The sequence below is a fragment of the Neopelma chrysocephalum genome, unplaced genomic scaffold, assembly GCF_003984885.1.
Source record: "Neopelma chrysocephalum unplaced genomic scaffold, ASM398488v2 Primary Assembly neopelma1_147, whole genome shotgun sequence".
Lineage (NCBI taxonomy): Eukaryota > Metazoa > Chordata > Aves > Passeriformes > Pipridae > Neopelma > Neopelma chrysocephalum.
Window position 1 is genome coordinate 10,977,711 of NW_020897809.1, and position 21,558 is coordinate 10,999,268.

The window sequence follows — 21,558 nt, forward strand, 5'->3', positions numbered from 1 at the left end:
GCATCATCGGTTTTATTTATAATTTAATCACCTCAGGAGTTTTCCTGCAGTCGTGTGAGTTGTGACCGAGGTCTCACAGGAAGCGTGGTGTCATCACAGTGATTCAGGGTGATGTCACCGACTGACAGGAGCGGTTGGGGTGTCCCTACTCCTATGGTGGCCCGGCCATACCCTTTCTTGGACTCCTTTGGCATCTTTCCCCAAGTGCTCCACACTGTTGCTGGAAGCAAAAGCTTTTGAGCAATTTCCAAACACAAAGCGGTGCATTGTGGGCCAGCGCTGGGAAGACTGGCTCAACAAGTTTGGCAGCAGTGGCTTTGGCTTCCTGCCTACCCTGGATAGGCACCACTAGAGATTGCCATAGTCTCCGAGCAGGTTTGAGCTGAAGATCCCAGCCTAGGTCCTAAAATTCATGTGCGTGCGACTGCCGTGTCTGGCGAAGGATCTGCTTCTGTTGTAAACCGTGGTTTTGTTATCCTAGATATGTTTGCAGTAGTTATCTTTTGGCTGCTTTAGGAAGGTGGATGTGTTATTTGTTTTCAGTGTACTGGGGGATGGTAAACTCTACAAATTTATTATAATATCAAAGGATCCTGTTTACCTTTCAAATTCTTGATACCTATTTAATCTTACTTACTGTTGTCATCCTGAATCATCCAGGGGCAGTTAACTGGTGCTCTGAAATGTCCTTTTGCATGCCTTTTTAAAATACCAACTCTGTGTTCTTTGCTGTGGCTGTTCCTTAAAACTGGCTCCATGTCTTCCCTGACGTGCAGACAGGCCTCCTCTTGCAACATGGTGCATCAGGACCACCACTTGAGGTCTGTGGGGTTCTGAGGGGTGCAGGACACCACTTGCCTGTGTCTCATTGCACAGCTGTGCTCTGAGTATGTCTAATCTTGTATCTGCATAAGGATGACTTTGTCTTGCTGCTTAAATAATCATGTTTATTGTTTTTATGTCCTTTTTTGACACAAGATGTCTAAAAATTAAAGCTGGTGCCCATTTCAGTACTTTTCCCCAAGAGCATTTTGCTCCCTAGCTGGCCTTTTTTTCACCTCCCACTGTGTGTTTAGGTCCATTCATACATATCCAATACCTTTTCTTCCTAAGTGTCTCGAGTGCTATTATCTGCAGAGAGACCAGAGGAGCAAAGCAGTCTTAGGAAGTATCTGTCAAAAATGTGAGTTAGACCAAACCAGCATAATCAGAACATGAAGTAGTCCAAACAAATTCTTCTGTCTTTTCCTTTTGTTTTGTTTTGCTGAAGGTGTTACCTTCTGTGTACATCACAAGTGGGCTGGTGTTCAGGTTATGTTAAAGAGGCCCAGACCATGAAAGAGCAGAAAAACTACTTTAAAACATGTCCTTTCAGAGCTTCTGCATGTATAATATGATCTGAGTGATGCTTCATTTTTTAATACATCTTAATTTAAAAATATTGAAAGTTACAGTCCTTCCCAACCTTACGAGTGAAATGGGTGATTTCAGTAGTGGAGAACTAGTGCCAGATGTAGAAGAATTATACCTGGTGCAGATTTGTTCACCCAGTGTTTTCAAAGTCTATATTCTGTATACATACTGTGTATTCTATGTGTAATGTTTGGAGATGGAATTCGGGAAGATTTTGTGAAGGCGGGCTCCTAAAATAAGGCGAGTCACTCCTAACAGTGAAGAAATACATCTTGGAATAAGGATAGCAATGGGCTTAAAGGGGAGGTGATGTGCAAAGGCAAAACCTAAATTTCTTCTTTAGAAGAATTCAGTATTCCATAACAAAAAAAAATTAACTTCCATGAAGAGTTTTTAGGCTGAACTGGGTTTGTGTTGTATCACAAACAGCCAGCAGTGAAGTTACTGACCTTATACTGTTAATGGGTAGCCTGATTTCCTTCAGTGCTTGCCTTTTTTCTTCCTATAACTGTGTGTCAGAGGACAACTAGCACTAGTTTGAAGCCTAACCCTTCTGAACAGGTGGATCCCCTCTTGGCAGGAAATCCCTGGTGACTGTAGCTCTGTATGTGCTGGAATATATCAATTGTGAGACATAAAGACTTAAGGTTTACCAGTTCCTCAGCTAGATAATTGAAATAGTAATATTTCATTGTTTAAAGGTATGCAATAGCCAAGTTCAAATACTTTGTGTAACTACATGTGTGTTCAAATACCTAAGAAGTGTGTTAGCTCTTTTACTGCTATAACAATAAAACCATTTTATTTTCCACTATGTCTTTTAATCTTATTAAATATCACAGTACTGTTGGGCTTTTTTTGCTATAGTACATTTATATGCCTGTTGCTGTGCAACTCGTATTATTTTTTTTTTTTATTGTATCAGATCAACTCCCAGTAAATCTGTAAAGCCAAGGAAATAAATTTTAATGGAAAAACTAATAGTGCCTGCCAAATTGAGAGGGGTGCAGAAGTGTAAGTTGGTATGTGAAAATCAAGAGGCATCAGTTTCGTTATAGCTATATTAGGCATGATTGAAACAGTCTTATTTTTGAGGTGGATGTTCCAGTGCATGGAGAATGGGAGTGGCACGGGTGGGGTGGTTTTAGGTAGTTGGGTTGCCTAACAAAAGAAAATATTGATATACAATTCAGTTGACAGGTCCTGTGTTTTATTTTCCTTTGTTTTTATTTTTTTTTTTTTGGATATGCTGATTTGCTCCCTCAGGTATCAGGTGCATGATGTCAGATGTGGCCAGAGCATTCTTTGTGCCAAGATGTGTTGGTTTTGCATTAAAGAACATGCTGCACTCACACAGGAATTGGGGCTGCAGTCAGCAGGGAAGAGGAGGGGAGAGGTTGAAGGATGAGCACTGTGCATGTCTTAGGTAGCAGGGAACATGATGTGTTTCATTATTACAAAATTTTGTTGTGTTCTCATACCACAAAAGATGTAGTCATGGGTACATTGTATTCCTCTAGTTCCCAGTAAAAAAACGTATAAATCTGTATGTGAATGTCTGTTACTGCTCTACTCCCTCAGTTACTGAGCACTGAGTCACAGCCAGCACCCAGTCCTATGGCTGGAGATGGACAGTTGCACAGGGAAAGTAGCAGAAACCACACGTGCCAATTCTTTTTCCCCTCCAAAGCATGTCTGGATGGGAGATGGGAGAGGCTGAGGCGCCTGGAGCACGTTCACCATTTGATACTCACGACGTATCAAAATGCCTCTGCTGCCATGAGCCGTTTTGTGTAAACTGTGAGTTTAGGTTTAAATAAAACAAACTTCCTTTTCCCTACTCCAAAAGTACAGCTGCTGCAGAGTACACGGAGTGCTGCTTGTGAAAGAGAAGAAAAGTGCCAAGCCTGTTGATGTTAAAACAATTCATAATTGTAGCGTGCTTCAGGCTATATGACTTGAGATACATTTTAGGCTATTCTATGGATGATTTATTTCATTTTAATTGAGGCTGTGTTTAACTAGTGGCTTATCCAGAACATTTTTCCCCCCTCACAATAGACCCTGGTTTTCTGCATAATAACTGAAGTGTTTCTGTGTACACTTTCATATTAGCTTAGTCCAGATTTTAATTTTACTGTGCAAATTCAAGGTTTTTCATTCCCTGAATTCAGTTTAATTTCTGTGTCGTAGTTGCAAAACTCAACTCATCTTTGAGGGTTCCTTAAAGGTATTTTAGGATTGGATTATTTTTTTTGACATAGGAACATAAATAATAATTTGTTGGCCTTCCCAAAATACAAGAGTGACATGATGAGATCATGTCACCTAAAAATAATGCATGACTTTGAATGAAGATTTCTTACACGACAAATTGTATGTTCAGCATTTGCATAATATTATATAAATTGGTTGGAGAAATTTAAAATACCTTTAAGTCTGAAAACTAAACAGTAAATGGGAATAGTTTTACAGATGACTGACTTCATTCAAATTGCTGATGAAAACTTCATGTAACAGGATACAATGTGTGGGGGGAGACTCAAAAAGCTTCTCAGCAGATTAAAATATGCTACTTGTGTTTCATTGAGAAATTTACTCCTGTCTTTCTATTGACAATCTTCTGTAAGATTGCTCACTGAAATTATGGATTATTCTTATAATATACTTAGAAAACCTGTTTAATAGTTTGATTGAACAATTTGACGTGTTTTTTGTGTTAGATTTTCAAAAAAAATGTGTGTAGATGAATTCATATACGAAGAATTTAACTAAATACTTAGATGTCTGCTTTAATATGTTTTATATATAATTACAGGAACATTCAAATCTTGGGAGCCTAAAATTAGAACTCCCAGCTGCACGCTAGGCTTGCAGGTGCACGTGTGCATGACACACTTCTCTTTGGTATCTGCTGCTCAGTTTTTATCCTTGGATATGATACAGACACTTCTCAGAACTGTTAAATTTTAGAGAACAGGAGACTGTCAGTGTTTCATTCTGCATCCTCATGGAGAGAGGGAGGAAAGGCTCCAGGAGAATTGCTGTGCTCATAGCCTTGCACAAGGATTGCTGTTTGGATTTGCAGCTTGGGTATGCACAGAGCAGTGTTACTGCCTGCAACATATGGCAAAGCTTTTTGCTGGAGGTGTAACTCCAGGGGATGATGCAGGGGATGGGGTTTTAGGAATGCAGCACAACTGAACCCACAGAAAAGAGGTAGGTCATCCTTGACCCTTTCTCCAGGTAAGGTTCTGCCTTGAATTTGGGAAAAGCAAAGTAAAATCTGCAGAGCTGTAGCTTTGGAAATACAGACTGTGATGAGTTTTGAAAGGAGATCTGACAGAGAGGACTCCACTTTTAGAGATTAAGTGTTCTAACACTAGTAGAGATTTATGACAGTGATCAAATCTAATGCAGCTCCTGTGCCCAGTTAAACCAGATTGTGGGGTTTTTCAGTCTTGAAGTGAAAATCATTTCTCTGAGCCAAAACTTTGAGGTTTGAGTATTCTTAGGACTTCAATAAAATGCTGGGTAACTGCTATGTTTGCCAAAGTGGAAAATGCAGTAAAAACATTTAATCAAGTTTTCAGCTGTTCCTTCCTTCACCTGATCAATCAGCAACTGCACAGTGAAACAAAGTTCAGAACCCAAGGAGAGCTGTGCCTTTCAAATGTCTCCTCCTTCCAAAGCTGTATGTGCTAAAAATTAAGTTACTTAATGTAGAGAATGCAGTTGGCAAGGATTTTAAGAAATAGATAACTTTGCAGAAAACGCTTCAGCAATGCTTCCCTAAATGAAACAGCTCAGGTATGGGAATGCCCATTTGTTTTGTTTTGTGTTAAAAGGCTTTTTTGCATCTGAGGCAACATGAGCACCTTTTGAAAACAGATTTTTTAAAACAGTGTTTCTGTGTGCAAATTTGATCATTTTATGTTTGGTTTGTTTGATTATGCATATGTTCTTTGCAGGCACAAATTTGTCATGCCTGCACATATGGTTCATAAAATACTTGTGTTCTATTAATACTTAAGTGTTCATTATTGGAAATTTTGCAGAAAACCCTGAAGTATGCATGTTTTGCTAGAATCTCTTATTTTGTTTTAAAGTTTGTGTAAACCGGAGCACTCTGAGTGCTCCATGGTTTAGTTATTTTGTTCACGGTATCTGTTTAGGAATATTCTCCTTTTATTATTGTCTTGCATAGTACACAGTAAAAAAAATTGCCAGTAGTTTAATTTCACTTCAGCGTTGATAAGTACACAAAAACACATGTGTTCATGAATGATAAGCACTTGAGTGTTTCTGGAAAATAGTTTGGAAATATGTTGTTTAGAAAATAATATTTTGGTTGCAGACAGTGAAATATTTGTGTATGAAAGGTAAGTTTTGAATCGCTAACTTGGATCATTTTAGTTTTTTAATAAAACATTCATATCAGTTAAAGTAAGGGGCCTGTGTGACTTAAAATAGATGGGAGCTTTACTTAAGATAACCAGGTTAGTTAAGATACCTTGCAGTGCTGTTTGTAGCTGCCTCAGTTTGCAGCTAAGATTCTCCTTGTGCCTGAAGATTACTTGTTATTGACAACTAAAGTCAGCAATAGATTCAGCAGGACTGGCCCACTGTGCCAATTTCTTGGCAAAATTTTAGCTTTTTTGGCCAACTATAATTCATTAGTTTGGTGGTGACAGAGCTGAGCTTTCTGTGTGAAATCTGCCTGGGTTTGGTACAACCTGTTTGTGGTCCTCAGTGCTGGTTAGTCACCTTCCTTCTCCCTCCTCGTGCATCTCCCCCAGACCACAAGCTCTTAAAAAGAGTAATTTGGAAGGTTTTGTTTGCTTTCAGACACTAAATGATATCCATGTTCTCCACAGCCGTAAAAGGTAAAACAACAGAAATATTTTAATTACTTTATCAGGATCTGACATTGCCTGGGACATGTATTACAAGCAAATTATGGGAGTTGTCACAAAATTTTTTTCCTTCAAGATGTCAACTATTTTTAAGTTACTCCAACTGTGTTTTTTTTCTCCTGTTTTCTAAAAATTTTCAGATGTTAGTGAAGAGTTGTGTTATCTTAAATAATGGTTCTGTTAAAACCATGCCTGTAGAGAAAGAGATCTACCAGTTAAGTCAAGTTAAAACAAGGTGTACTTGCATATTTTTTACCTTAGTATGATCAAGACTGATTCTCTTCTAATGAGAAGAGAAAACACAGCTAGTACAGAGCAAATGTATTCAAGATAGCTGTTGGTGGACATTATTTGATCTTACTTGGTTCATGATGTAAATAGTTCAAACAATCTAGATTTTGGCAACATTCCAAAATAATGGAATCTATTTACAATTTCCTTTTATAGTACCTCTGAAACAGTTCCCTGATTTCTTAATGGAAAAGCTAGGGAATTGATAAAAGTTGGTACATTTGCTTAAGGTGGATTTGTAAAAAGAAAAGTACATTCTGTGTTTGGGGGGGCAGTTAAAAATAATAAAGGGTTATATCTGCTGTGAGTGTAAATTTAATAATTTAGGGCATCATGGTTTTAATGTGTCTAATATTATAGTGATTAAAAATATTCTGGGAGTATAACGAGGTTGGTGTTGTGCTGAAGGTGTGTTGTGCTATGCTGTGGGAGGATCTTTGTAGCCAAAACCTTTTACTGTTCACATCAGGTATCAGTGTACAATATCCATTGTCAAATTACACTGAATGGTGAGCAGTGCATACATGTTTGTGATAAATCAGACTGAGACTTTAAAAAATAATCTTAATAACCAGATGTTTATGCTGGGAATGGATAAGGAAGAATGAACATTAGCAGTGTTTTGGCATGAAAAATATTTCTGCTGAGCTTTTACATATTCATGTCGCAGTTTGATCAAGTTTTCTGTTCGTTTGCGGTAACTCTGATAGTTTGTTCTTTGCCCTTTCACTTCTGCCCTCGGTAGTTTTGCTTTCTCTTCTTCTGATTCAGTTTTCATTCTCCTCCTTTTTTCAGTTGCAGTAAACAGACTTCTGGAAAATAGGAAACTCGTGTTCTGGTCTCTGCACGCAGCCAGGATTAGGGTTCATACTACCCTCTTCTTCTAGTGATTGCTGTACTGGAGAGGATCTTAACCTCACTGGTTTTGGTGATATTTCATTTCTAGAAGGGATGCTGTCTTATTACATACTAGAATAAATGGACTGTGCAATGGTCCCTGTCTGAAAAGGGGCAACAAGGTTTGTAGGAAACCTGATATATTGTGGGAGTTAAAAAAAAATCCAATAAAAATATACAGCTGTGGTAGCCACTGAAACTAGTGGCTAAATAAATGCAAACTGCTGACCTTTTCTCTAACTGAAGAGGTTTTAGGCTGTTTTGTGTGTTCTGTTATGTGTGATGTTAAGTAATAGAATTATGAGGTTGAGAGTACACAGTTAGTTTTAATGACCACAAGCATGAATTTCTGTAGTGTAGCTGCCCTGAAAGAGAATGCTGGAAATACTAAGAAATTAGTCAATCACTTATGTGTTTCCATGATGTGTTTCAGAGAAGAGGAGATGGCAGCTCAGTGTTAGAAAGTTTTTCAGATTAGACCCACTGAGCTCCATGTTACTTGATGTGCAATATGCCAGATGGTCCATTATTGTTTTTCCTTTTTTTATTAGAAAATGATGCTCTATTGACCTTTTCCAAATAAGAAGCATTTTCCTTATTACACGCTCAACAAGTAATGCAGCTATCTCAGAATCGTGTATGGCATGGGCTTGTTTTAGTCTTGGTAAACAAGTGCAGCGATACATCATTTAAAGTTACCTTTTTAAAAACCAAGTTACATTTGAAAGGAGAAGTGAATTCTGGGGGTCACAATGTACAGAAGTTTCTTATTATGAAGGTAAATGAAGTAGGTTTAGAATTAATGTGACTAGCAGCTCTTATAATAATATCTGTATGTTGATACCATATAAACACTGAATTTATGGAAAAATACATGGAAAGTTTGAGGTTTCAATTTAAATTTTTAGTTTGACCTTGAAAAATATTCCCAGATAGAGTTAAATGAGCCCAGCTTCAGAAGAGGAACATATGAATCATGGTTGCTAGGCTCTTCCTTGAGAGGCATAGGCTTTATATTTGCAGTGAAGTATTTCAAGAAGTAATCTTCAAACTCAGGGGAACAGTGCATTGAAATGACACTGGTGAAATACTGTAAACTTCATTAGACTTTTAAATAGAGAATGTGCATGTCATGAAGTGAAACAGGTATAAAGTATTAGGCGTTAGAGTATCAACTGCAAGGCTTGTGAACTTTCATAAGTGGTTGAGGGGGAACAGGAAAATTAGGCATCCATTGCCTACTCCTGGTACATACTTCTTATTTAAGCTTTGTTAAACTGTTCTGTGTATTATTCTCTAATATTTGCATGGCCTAATTTGTCACTCGTATAACAGTGCCACAGAGGTGTTTGCCCTGTTGGAACACAGAAATAAGATTTCCCTGAAACCTGCTCTTGCTCTGCTCAATTAATGACTGTGAAGCACGTTAAAGATGTACTACCTGCCTAACACTGAGGTTCTTGGGTTGGGAAGTGTGGATTCAGGTCTCTTCCAGTTGTCTTAACTGATCTTGTTTGGGTTACACTCCTTACATTTTCAAAGCCATTGTTAAAGCTAATATGCAGGGCTCCATGAAGCATTGGTACTGCTTTTTGCCCACTGATACCTACTCTGTGGCCCTTTTGGGCTGGTCTCGTGTGTTTGTGCAGTGCTCAGCGTGCTCAGACTCAAGTGTTATTTAGGGTCCTATGAGTTTCTGTAACATAATTTAATTGTATCTATTTTAAACAAATGCTTTGGTAATAAAAAGCTATTGTTTAATTTACCTCCTATGAGAAAACAAAAGGAATTACATTTAGGTCTCTAACCTTCGCCAGTCCCTCACTAGTTACGTTGGGGTTCTGCTCTGTTATCAGAGAGGATATCCTATCCTGCTGTAGGAGACCACTGTGGGGTAGATCATCTCTTATACTGATTTGTGCCATCTAACTGGAGTTTTGTGCGTCCTTTGAAATCAGGTTGTGATTTTGGGTGTGCAGCAAATCCTTTGCTCTGTGTCAAGTGGTTTTACTCTTAGAATGGTCCTTTGTGAGTTTCCGTATTTCCTAATATTCTGTCATTGCTTGCTGTCACTTGGAGCTAAGATTTTAAAACTGAAGATGTGTTTTACAGTGTAAATGACACTTGTAAATTATTCAGATTTCTTGGGATCCCCAAACTGAAATAAGAAAACATTTTTGTTTACATCAATTTCTGCCAATTTGTTTCAGTTGTCATTTAAAATTGCAGCTCTGTATTGCCAGCAAATACTCATAAAAGAGTTCTTAGTATGATGGTACTTATATGTAATGTCCCACAGTAGTATCAAGGAGTGCTTTATTTTGCAGGAGGCGCAGAGCAGACAATCCTTCTCTCGTGTTCACTATTCCCCCTTGCATTCTGTACAATATGGTGTAAAGTCTGAGAATCCAGTGAGGTCTGAACGGTACAGTAATGGGAACAGATTCCAGGGTGTGGATTTACAGTTCGTTGGACATCACACAGTAGCAGCCTCTCTGTGGGCTATTAACAACGTAAATATCAGGCAGTGCACACTGTTATTGTCCCATTCATCCTGGTGGATTGGTAGTCAGGTGGAAGTGACCCTGGAGTATTTGCTTGCTGTGTGGAAACTTTTATACGCAGGCATACCCTGCGTGAAATGTTAGCAATGACATTTAAGTTTATACTTGTTTTCTTACCTGGCTTAATATTACATCATGGAAAGTCGATATTGAAAAATAGAAGTTTATTATTCCTATTTGATCCCCCTCCTCAGTATATATTTACTAGCTGTGCTTAATTTGCAGTACTTGAGTGTGCTGGAGGTCTTAATGCTTTTTAAAAATAATATCATATAAATAAATAAGCAAGAGTCACTATTTAATGAAGTGCAGATCAGATGATTTGTTTATTTAATGTAACCTCGGTTGCAAAAAGGTGCCTGTGACTTAGATGAGTGTAGCTGTGATCTCTCTCAGCCAAGTCAGATGTCCTTGGTCATTTGCGTCCAACTGCAAAATCTGGTTGGGGCTGTTATTGCAGGTATCGTGCTTAATTTTGGTGTAACACTAGTAAGGTTTTTGGAAAACCTGGGGTAGATTATGTGTTTTAAAGAAAAGTAGTTAATTTTTTATGATGAAGATACATAGTACAAGGGGAGTCCTTAATTCTGGAAGCTCAGAGTGGATATGTTCTGTCTGTGAGAAACCAAGTGGAGTCCGGGGGCTCTACAGGGCTGATGGTGTCACTCTGCCTGTGGCTGCCTTGTGTTATGGCACACTCTCTCTTAGCATGCAGCACACTCAATTTATTTCACAATTGATGTTCTATTAATGAACAAAACTGTGGTTGCTGTTAAAAATATACATAAATTAGTAGATGTAAAACAAAACTCTGGGGCAGTTCTAGCACAGGGGTAAATAAGTTTAACTTATTTTCTAAGTTACTGTTAAGATAAATCTATTACTTGAGGGTTTTTATAGGAAAATAAAGTTGCTTATATCAATTTTAAACCTTTAAATAGTGTTACAGCCACATATAATGTTTGCAGTTTCCTGGTTTTTTGTCTTTTAATTATTGAATAACATTTTTAGTAATATAAATGTAATATACCTTTAAGTTGTGTAGTACATGCTGAATTTATTGCTCCACTAGTCTCTGAATGCAGTTATAACTGTTAAATATATTATTAAGAAACTGTATTCTTAAAATTGTAGAAACTAATTTTATTAGTAATAGTCTACAAGTATGTGTGTTATCTCCAAAATCCACACATGCTCTGACACACTGTTATCTCCAGTTCTCTCTCCTGTGTAGCTGTTACATGGATCTCTGGCAGCAGATGGCTGGACTGTAATGCACTGTTGAACAAATAAAACCATTAGGCATGTAATACTGCCTGGTAAATGACTGTGTGTTTAAAATGGTTTAAAAAAATTAAATAGAAAATAAAGTTCACTTTTGAATTCATTTAATGACATTGGAATAAAATCCAAACCCCTTTCAGAATACATAAAACATCCCCTCTTATGTTGTGTTTGTCAATTGAAGTCAGTCTTTTTTTATTACATTCTTGCATCTGGTATAAGATAATCAGTCCTAAATCAGTTCTCTAATAGATGTTTTCTACAAGTAATCACTCATTTTATATTTATCTTTGTAGGAAGATTTTTGCTTTTGTAATACTCCAGCACAAAATTATCTATTGCATTATATGCTCTTTTTTCCGCATTTTCAAATTTGATACAAATGTCTTAAAATTATGATTCAACACTGGTGTCATGGCTCTGTAATTAAACTGTTTTTCAATAATTGTCAGCAGCTGAGAGATGCCATTTTGTCTTTTTGTTTTTAGATATGCCAATATTTGGTCTTTGCCCGGCTCATGATGATTTCTATTTGGTGATGTGTAACCACTGTAATCAGGTCGTAAAACCACAGGCATTTCAATCACATTATGGTAAGTGCTTAACTATTTTTAATAATTAAGGGTGAGGTTAAATCAGGATTAAGCCTGGCAATTTTTTTTTTTAAATTGATGGTACATAGATCATTACGTTATAAAAAATGTCAAAGAACATAACCTGTGTTTAATCATTTTATATACATTGTAATGCAATTACATAAAGATCTTGTTGTTTTTAATTTTTTAATGCTTTCTTGAAATGCTGCATCCATACAGTTCAGTTTCAAAATGACGTATCTAGTGTATTTCACAGCCAGTATGTGTAGTGGTGTTTGTGTCTCTGTGTCATTTCTCCTTGTGTATTTATACAGATTAGTTTTATATATGTGAACTGTGAACTTGAGCTGAAAAACTAAACTTACAACAAAATTTGTAAAACACAGTAAGCTTCCAATAGCCAGTAAGGTTATTTATTTATTTCCAGAAGTATCACTTTGTTGTTTTGGGTTTTTTTTACTGGTCTGTTGGTTTTGTGTATAAACTATGTGAGGAAGCTCTTGTTGTGTTGGTTGGCCATTGTTTACAGAGGACTGAGAAAATGTGAAGTGCTAAGCCAGTTTAAGTGCTCAGTTACTTCCTACAAACCTAACTGGGGCAGTTCTGCTTTTCCATGCTCCTGTCAAGACTGGAAATGAACTTCAATCAATTTTCATGCCAGTATTTGGGTGGGAGGTTTTTGGAATTCAGCTTTTTTTTTTTTCTGGAGAAATTCATGAGATGTCTTCTGATCAAGCGCTAATAGAAAAGATGGACAGAGCATCTTCTGAACTACTCCTTCCTCCCTCTGTGTGCATGTATTTGTACATGTTCTCTTTTCTCTTGGCCAGTGCACCGATTGCCTTGGTGTTTACAAGGATACAAGATGCTGGATATGGGCAGGAAACATTGAGAGCAGGGGATACATTTTCTTGCATCTTAAGTGATCCAGCCCTTCGGCAAGGAAAGATATGCTCACTTCTGCTTCATTCAGGCTGGAAAAGGGTCTTTCTGTGCTGTGCAGAGGGTGAACTTCTTATCCTTACCTCTCACTTGGTTTTGTGTTATATTGCCTTATGGATTATAGCCCTACCCTTTCTGTTGGATCCAGCAGTTGCATCACACAGCGTGACTGGGAGAGAAATCTGAATAGGTTTTGTGTCATAATTGTTATTAGTTTGCTTGTTATTCTGTGGATGGCTATACTAATAATTTTTTTAAAAACCCACAGTTTTGTGGATATAAGTCTCCAGAGCTGTTGGGAGCCAGAAGAAAAGGACATCTGCTTTTCTTGCTCTGGTTGCCATAGGCCTTTTTATTAGCCAAGAGCAAGTCCACCCCTTGCCAGTGTGGTTCCTCACCTGTCACTGAATATCACTTTAAGATGTCCAATAAGTCCTTCTAAAATATCGTATTAAATTGATTCTGACAGTTAAAAATAAATTTATGGGGGAGGACTGGATGGTACCCAGTTCTGAGTGGTGGCATATTGAATATTCCACCTTGAGGTCTGGAACTGGCTCAGGTTGGTAGTGGTGGTGAACTCTGGATACCTGCAGACACTTGAGTTGTCTTTGTGAAATTAGCAGGTGATCTCCAAATACTGTCTGACAAACAGGTAGGAACCAGTGTCATAGTTGTTGTCGTGACAGCCTCATGGGCAGATGGAAGAAGCAGTTTAAAAGCTGAATAGGTGCTGCATTGGCTCTTGAGCATGGACATGAAAACATGGCATGTTGTAATGCTGCTTGTACCAGTGTTAGACGTATGTGAAGTTAATTCAAACTCTTCTGTAAGCACTGTTTGCAGTTTAAAAGGGACAGAGTTAACAGGGAACTACAAACCAAAGGTATGGAAACTATTTTAAAAAATAGTAATAAATACTAACGTAATGTTTCCGTTCTGTATCACTTTGTAGGAGTGTGATCTCTAAACATGAAACTTTCTCTGATGCAAACCTTACATCAGTGGCAGATTCATACTTTAAGAGAAGTGTGGAAGGAGGGAATGGAAATGACAAGGTTATTCTTAGTATTTCTTAAGCCCATTCTGAACAATGAAGAGGCTCGGCACGGGCTGTGGCGTGCAGAGGAAACAGGCGGGGTCATTCTGATGAGAAAAACAGGCTTGGGTGGGGTGAACGTCATTAAAGGACCTTAGTTTGCCAAACTAATAACCTCAGAAAGGTAAGGAGGCTGACTTGGTGATTTTGTGTAGCACTAGTTCTCAAAACACTCTATCAGCCTTCACATTCTTGAAATCGTTATGCAGTTGTTCCTTATTTTAGAAATTTGAATGTGAAAGCTGATAAATATGGCACGTGATTGATTACCAGGCAATGATCTATTTTTTTCTTTTTTTTAAACACAAGAGTAGCTCAGGAGAAGGAAGTTGCTGAAGTGAAAACACGCAGTTGTTTTAAAACAAAAAGTATGCCATCATGATAACAAGAAAGTAAAACACCCTTTGGATTCATCACAGTCAGTTTGCCCTGAATTAAGGTTTTTTTATTGATGGTATTATTTCAGGGATTGATAAAAGAGAGGTTACTTTATGAAATTCTGAAAAATTACAGTGCATCAATGAAGCTGTATCTTTTGGTGTTGTTCTTAGGGTCTTCTATTTTTAATTGTTACTAGAGAAATAGTAATCTCTTAAAATACTCTACAGCTCCTTGTGGTGTATGTTGCTTCTACTTGGTGTTCTTTGAAACTTGTCATGTGGGATTTTGTTTTCTGAAGTAGTAGAATATGCTATTTTAAAATGTCACTTTTGTCAAAGGAAGGCTAAACAAACTATTAGCTAAACCTAATGAGCTAATTAATTTCTTCCAAAGCATATTTGTGATAAACTACTTAACTAGGTAGGCTGAAAGTGCATTCCAGGACACATCCTTGCATTTTTCCCTGGACCATGAGTAGTCAGAATTAATTTAAATATAACCTTATTCATTAGAATATTTCACCTTTTTAGTAAAATACTTTATTGATACGAATCACAGATTTGTGTATGTAACAGATACTTTTCTATTTCATGGGTTTGACTAGAAAAGATAGTAATTCAAAATTAAATTCTACTTTTTGAGGCAATCCAAATGTGCATTTGGGGTATCAATTTTCCATTTCAATAATTTATTCTATACTGTTGGTATATATACTAGCATTGATTTGTAAAGTTGGTGTGCATAACACCACGTGCAGAATGGTTTTTAATAGCAATCTAATATAATGAGAGATCTGAAGTCTGCTTGTGGTATTCCTTCTAGCCTGTGAACAGCAGCTGGCTGGCAGTGCCCTCAGAGGGTTTTAGCCACTTGACATAGGGTGGCAGTGCTGCTGGGGACATGGCAGGAGCAGGCCAGTCAGCCAGGGAAGAGTTGTTTCAAGGCAAATCCTGTGTTCTGTCAGATCCCAGCTGCTTCATTTGGGGTGCTGGGCAAGTGATTGAAGCCCTTTATTACTTGTATTCTTGGTGCTGCTTTTTGAATGGCTACGCTTTCATGGTATCAGCATCTTCCCTGGATGACTCAAGATCAGTTCAGTGGTGAAAGATGGAAAGCAGACACAATGTTCATTCAGGCATCGAGTCTTACGGGTGAAGCACCCAAGATCACTTATCATTATGACCTGTTCTGAGAAAGCACAATGTTTTTCTCCAGCTGGAGTATTTCTCTACACTCCAGCCTCTCTAGCTTCTGAGCCACATAGACCCTCTCTCTGTGTTTATATCAGGTATATTTCCGAAGTCCTTGCAGTTTTCTCTCCTTAATATATAAATCCTTACAGTAAAAATGAGTTTGCTCTGTCAAATCGCTGTCACGTTCCTCAAAACAGCAGGATGTGCCTGTGTCCCTTTGATTTCCCTCTCTCTCTCTTTCTCATGAAGACATGCTTGATGCAGTTCCTGTGCTGCACCAAGAGGTTGCTCTTTGAGGAAGCCATCGTGACAGTTATTTCAGGTTGTTCGTGGAACCCCTGAAGTGCCATGGGTTTTGGGCTGTGTGACCTTTCGTTGGCATTTCAGCCGTTCCACGGGTTTATCACATCTCCCTGTGGTTATCAGCCTCCTGGCTGAGGAGAGCTGCTTCTCTGCCTTGGCTGGGCTGCTTGTGGCTCAGAGAGAGAGCTCAGCAGTGTCAAAGTAGCATCAGCATAGAGATGTGTGGGATTTCTTCCTTCTCCTTTTTCCTATTTTTCTGTCCAGGGCTGTTTGTTTCCTCTGTGCCTTGGTTTCCTTAAATACAAAGCAGGGTTAGACTCTCAGCAGTAATAATGAGGGCTACCTGTAAAACTTAAACTGAGAGTGCCTGTGAGTCACATAGTGATTGTGAAAACCAAGAATACAGTACGTGTTGGAAAGAGATGATGATAGTGTGTTGGGCTGCTGAGTCATTAAGAAGCTATGTTGAGTGTTTTGATTAACTTCCATGGGTTTGGCATCGTGGCAAAGGTGAGCAGCTACCATGAGCTCTGCCTGCTGCTGCTGCCCCGTGAGCTGGTGGGGGATCGCTTAAACAGTTCTGTTTCCAATCAGTGCATGTTTAAACCTGAAGCACAGGTTTCAGAAGTGGGATAACAATAGAGATTTGCCCATCTGGTTTTGGTTTCTATGAGGTTGTGAGGTGGGAATAGGGAAGTCATCACACAACCTTAAACTCAAAGGGCAGATCCTGGCAGTAGAGAAAGAGATGTTTGCTTGTGTTACTTGGGTCCATCCTGCAAGTCAGTGCGAGGTCTTTGGGAATCTCCTCCATCTAATTGTGTAACTGAGCTCCTTCCTCCCTCAGCCAGGGCTCACACCCACCTTTAGTTAGCAGTTTCCACTTTGGTGAGTCATAAAGGGATTTTTGGTGGTGTTGTTAAGTGCTTGGATTTGGAGAGAACATATGATACTTGTGATTTTAATTGGGATAAATGGTCTCTTAACTATCTCTGTCAATATGCTCTTGTACTTTGGATTTGTATCACGTGTAATTTAAGTATTATAGTCCCTGCAGCACTACATATCTGGGTTCTTCTGACATACTGTGAATTGAATAAAAATTTGTCCTACCCTCTTTGTGTTGAATTTGACAGCAGCTAGTGGTTTTGAAAAATTTAATACTTTTAAGTTTTATTTTCAAAGTTATGCAGATGTTGCTAGTTTAGAATAGAATAGTATAGTGTGTTAGCATGGATTCATGGATTACGAAGTAAAAGATAAAGTGTCTGTGCAAGGCAGCATTTGAAGCAGATAAGAAAAGAAAGGAATGTACTGAATCTTGTTCCAAAGCCATTGGACCTGAGGATTGGGGTGTTTGTTGTTAGGGGGTTTTTTTTTGTGTGTGGTTTTGTCCTCATGGGAGATTGCCTGAGCTCATCCGCATTTTGGAGGGATAAGCCTTCATTATGGCCTGCATACTTTTGGCAGGAAGCAATTTGTTTCAGTAATTAAGTGTCCACTGTTCACTAATGTCTTTTTAAAGCAGTATGAAAAGGTTTTGTATAAATCATAAGAATGTTCTTGGGTATCAGTAATCTTCTGTAGTAGTCTAATAACCAAAATAAAACTTGAATATTCTGTGGTGTGTCACAGATGTGCTGGAGCAATCTGCCAAGCATATTGCCAAACATGCACAGGTGGCATTTGGCATATTATGGCTCGAGTTAATGTATATGATTTAACAAATTATCTTTGGCAGCTTCAGCAGCTTCTGTTTAAATGCACAGTCCTCTCACAGTAGTTCTCACAGTCCGAATTCCAGCAGTTGGATCTTAGTTTCTGGGTCCAGCAACAACTAGTTTAATTTCTTGGTAGAGATTTGTGAAATTCTGTAGCTTTTGCAAGAATCATCTTGGCATATTCCCAGAAGGGAATGGGCTCAGAGGTCAGCACAGGATTCATTTCAGAAGGGGGGGAAAAAAGTTTCAGCTGACTATTTAGTCAACTTTTAAATAAAACTATTATGACTTGGAAAGAAACTCTGTAACTGTATTTTGAGCTTTGAAATGTGCACCCCAAAGCCATTAGCTGAATAGCAGATGTGCCATGCAGGGTTTATGGAGCACTGTGGTTAGTTGTAACATCACAAACAGTTCACATGCGGAAGGTTATTTTTATAAATGGAAAGGCTGTGGTCTTTGTTTACTACATGAAAGCATAGGGAGTCTGCTTGAGAAGTTGATGGCAGTTTTCTAGTAAAACTTCCTCCTTTTTTGTGGGTACACAGATTTGTCAAGCTCTGGTTGAAACATGAAGCAGTTTAAAGTATCAGCTAAGAAAAAAAAGTGATGTTCAGCTTCAGATTTAAAAAAGATACTGATTGTTCTGTTTACCACTTACCAAGTAACTCAGGTTATTCTCTCTACAACACCGTGTGCACTAAAATACAACAGACTTCAAGTGCTTTGGTGTGCTTTAGACTCTGCTTTGGTTAAATGTGAATTGAATTTCATTATGTCCTACCATTGCAAAAGACCTGGATTCAGAAATCCATGTGGTTTAATACTGGCCAAAGAGAGAATATATATTTTGTTCTGTTCTTACTAAAATGTTAAAATATTTAAAACAAGTCTAACATACAAAAATATGCAAGGGTTCCATTAAAACCCTCCTTCTTTATAGTGATGTCCTTGCTAGGTATTTGTTTGGTGGCTGGAACCGACTACTTGCTTTTCAAGGTAAATGTTGAAGGGGGAAGAACAAGAGGAAAGAAAGAAACATGGAGATATTTATCTTTGTGAGAAAAGAGGAAGCAATGCTGTGTTCAGTGCCACTTACAAAAATAGTTGTTCAGCAAGAGGGAGAAAGTGAGTACATTGGTCAATAGATGGGAGTAAGATCTGAAGAGAACAAGTAGTTCCAATAAAAGTGGCTGCTGAGTGTATTTGACTATAGCTTCACTTTGAAGAAGCCAGCTGGGATAGTTGGATCAGGTCTACAATTAAAAATGATTGACAATGAGAGAATGAACTAATCAAAAAGTCAGTGTTAAGTTTCATCACTCAGAACTCCTTCTGCAAGCTGAAAGGGCACGTGGAGCAGGACACAGCTCTCCCAACCACTGTTTCAGATTTTCTGCAGGTTCGGGAAAGGCTGTTCTGCATCAGCTTACATGCTCCACATCCTTGGAAGGTTTCCTTCACAGCTAAAAGGGCTCTTTCTAACGCCTAAGCCACTCCTCCGGGCTGGAGCCCGGCCAGAGGAGGTGGCACGCACTGCGAGGGCAGGCCATGGGCACGCAGGGTCTGGCACAGCGCCCTAAGCTGAGTGCAGAAGAATGAAGCTGCAACCTGCTTAAGAGCTGGGGTGGTGGAAGAAGCCTGAATTGGAGTAAAAAGGGGCAGGATTTCTGCTGTTGTGGAAGAGAGACGGGAATGTGTCAGAGCCGTGGAGATACCAACTTGGTGTTGGAGGGTGGGGTTGGGAGTAGTTTAATTTCACAAGCTAACCACATGCAGATCAATTATTTATAAGGACTTTCTCATTTATATTTTGGGGAGAAGTCTCATGAACTGTGTAGATTATTCCAAGAACTGCAAACCTCAGATGAACACCACAGCGCTTCGTGATTCCAGGGAGAAGTATTCTGGGAAGCTCATAAAATGGTTTTGAGTATTGAACTGTCATGAAGAAAATAACTTTTGTTGCTTTTTGACCCTTTTTTTTTTTCCATGGAATTATATAGTTTCCAGTTGCACAGACTGTACCCTCTCATCCCAGCATCCAACTCTCAGACAACTGCAGCATTTTGGGTAGTCTCTTTTTCTCTGCAAGCACAGCTTCATAGGTCAGATAGGAAATTCGTTGGTAACCATCAATTACACCAATTTTTTACCAAGATACAGCAGTGCAGTACCTGGCTGGGGCAGCAGTGCCCAGCTTGTGTGGGCAGGAGGGAGATGGCAACTTGGGCAGGGCTGGCTCAGCACGGCTGGAATTAAGTGGTTTGAAGTCTGGATGGGTGTGTGTCCGAGGAGGGGAAAGAGAGGACACGGGGGAATAGCTAAAAAGGGAAATGTAAAACAAAGAACTTAAGTAAAATACATCTAAAAAGAAATAGATGAAGACAATAAGGAGGAAGCTAAATAAGGAAGGTAGGAGAAAATGACCTTGGAGGAGAATGAAGTAGGTACAATGCTGGGTTTTTTTTCCTCTGTAACAAGGAGGAAAAGTGGAAGAAAGCAGGAGAGGATAAAAAGGGCAAAACAAACAAAAGCTTTTTCACTACTTTTTACTCTCTTGATGTTTTGGCATCAATGCCAAAATGTGTTTTGTGTAATGTCATGGCATTTTCAGATTTTACACTGTTGTTCCTCCCACCAAAATGTGCATCCTACTTGAGACACATCTCCTGGCTTTATCAGGCACTGACCATCAAGGGAGAAAAGAGATGAATATATGTATGCATGTACACTTATTAACAGGTCATCTTTTGTTTTCTTTGTTGTTTCTGACTGGACTTCTTAAGTTTATTTTAAAATTCTCTTTTTCTGTACTGTAAATAATATTTTTTTAGAGAGTAGGATGTATGTGTAGCCTTCAGCAGCTTTTGCAGTAAGAGAAGTTACCCCCAGTTCTCTACAACTGGAGAGAAGGTAATGTAGTAGATGGAAGACAGTTATCCATGCTGGACCTACATAAAAGCAGTATTCTGAAGGAACTTTTTCACCTCCTGCCTCAGGAATAGTGGACAGCATTCCAAAATGTAGCCATGCAAGTATTGCACTTTTTAAAAAAACTTGAGACAATATTTTTCTTACCAAGTTCAAAGAAATCAATAACATTTTGTTTTTAGTAGCTGCTACCTATGTTAGTTAAGTAGCATTACGTCAAGTAAGTTTCACCTGTTATTTATTTACTCATTTTTGATCACCAGTTTGCTGGCTCTTTAAAAACAAGTGTGCAGATATTGACATGATACTGCTTTGAGGTCTTTTTCTTACAAGTAATATGATACACTTAAAATCTAACATGTGATACACATAAAGTCTACAAACTGTGTTTTTTAGATATTACCAGAAGAGGGAGTGTATAACACTTTGTATACAATGAAACCTGTAAGTTTATTGATGAGTAGCAATCAATAACCATATGATTCATGTAATAAGTTAAAAAAATAATAATTGCAAGCTCAAGTTCACTTTCAAAAGAGCACAATTAGTGCCAACTTTTTAAGCTTCTCATTAGGCTCAATTCAGTTTTAACACTAAATAATTATATCCAAGCAATGTAAATGGCCTGGAAGTCAATTCAGGTTCCTACCTATAGCAAAGATTCAAACAGCTTTTCAATAGCAATCTTGGATTAGCTCTTGCAATATCCATAACAATGTGAAACAATTACAGATATCTTTTTAAAATGTAGAGAATAAACAGAAATAGATAAATATGACATGCAATTTTACATAAGTCTGTGATACTATTATTAACTAATAGGCCATCATTAGCTATCTCAGGCAGTAACAGCCAAAATACTCCCAAACCCTATTATCTCCTATTGATGAAACAAAAACATAATGTAGTGTTTATATAGAAAATCAATATTTTTACTCTCTAATTTATGTAGATGTTCCTCCAGGTGTCATTCAGCAGGGCAATAGGTTAATCTTTTGAACAATAGCAAAATGATGTAGGAGAA

The 21,558-nt window shown here is 38.2% G+C and overlaps 1 protein-coding gene across 7 annotated transcripts in view; it reads left to right on the plus strand.

Annotated features, from left to right (window-relative positions):
• Positions 1 to 21,558, plus strand: part of ATXN7 (ataxin 7) — an 83,229-nt gene that overhangs the window by 37,518 nt on the left and 24,153 nt on the right. For 5 of the 7 annotated variants that reach the window (XM_027700724.1, XM_027700718.1, XM_027700719.1 and 2 more), the window contains one exon: positions 11,854 to 11,958. The exons of 1 other annotated variant lie outside the window; for it this stretch is intronic. In XM_027700724.1, coding sequence (XP_027556525.1) covers positions 11,854 to 11,958 — 105 coding nt within the window. Of the gene's footprint in view, positions 1 to 3,151; positions 3,171 to 11,853; positions 11,959 to 21,558 lie in introns of those variants that run through there. One more of the 7 variants, XM_027700725.1, reaches the window with a different exon arrangement.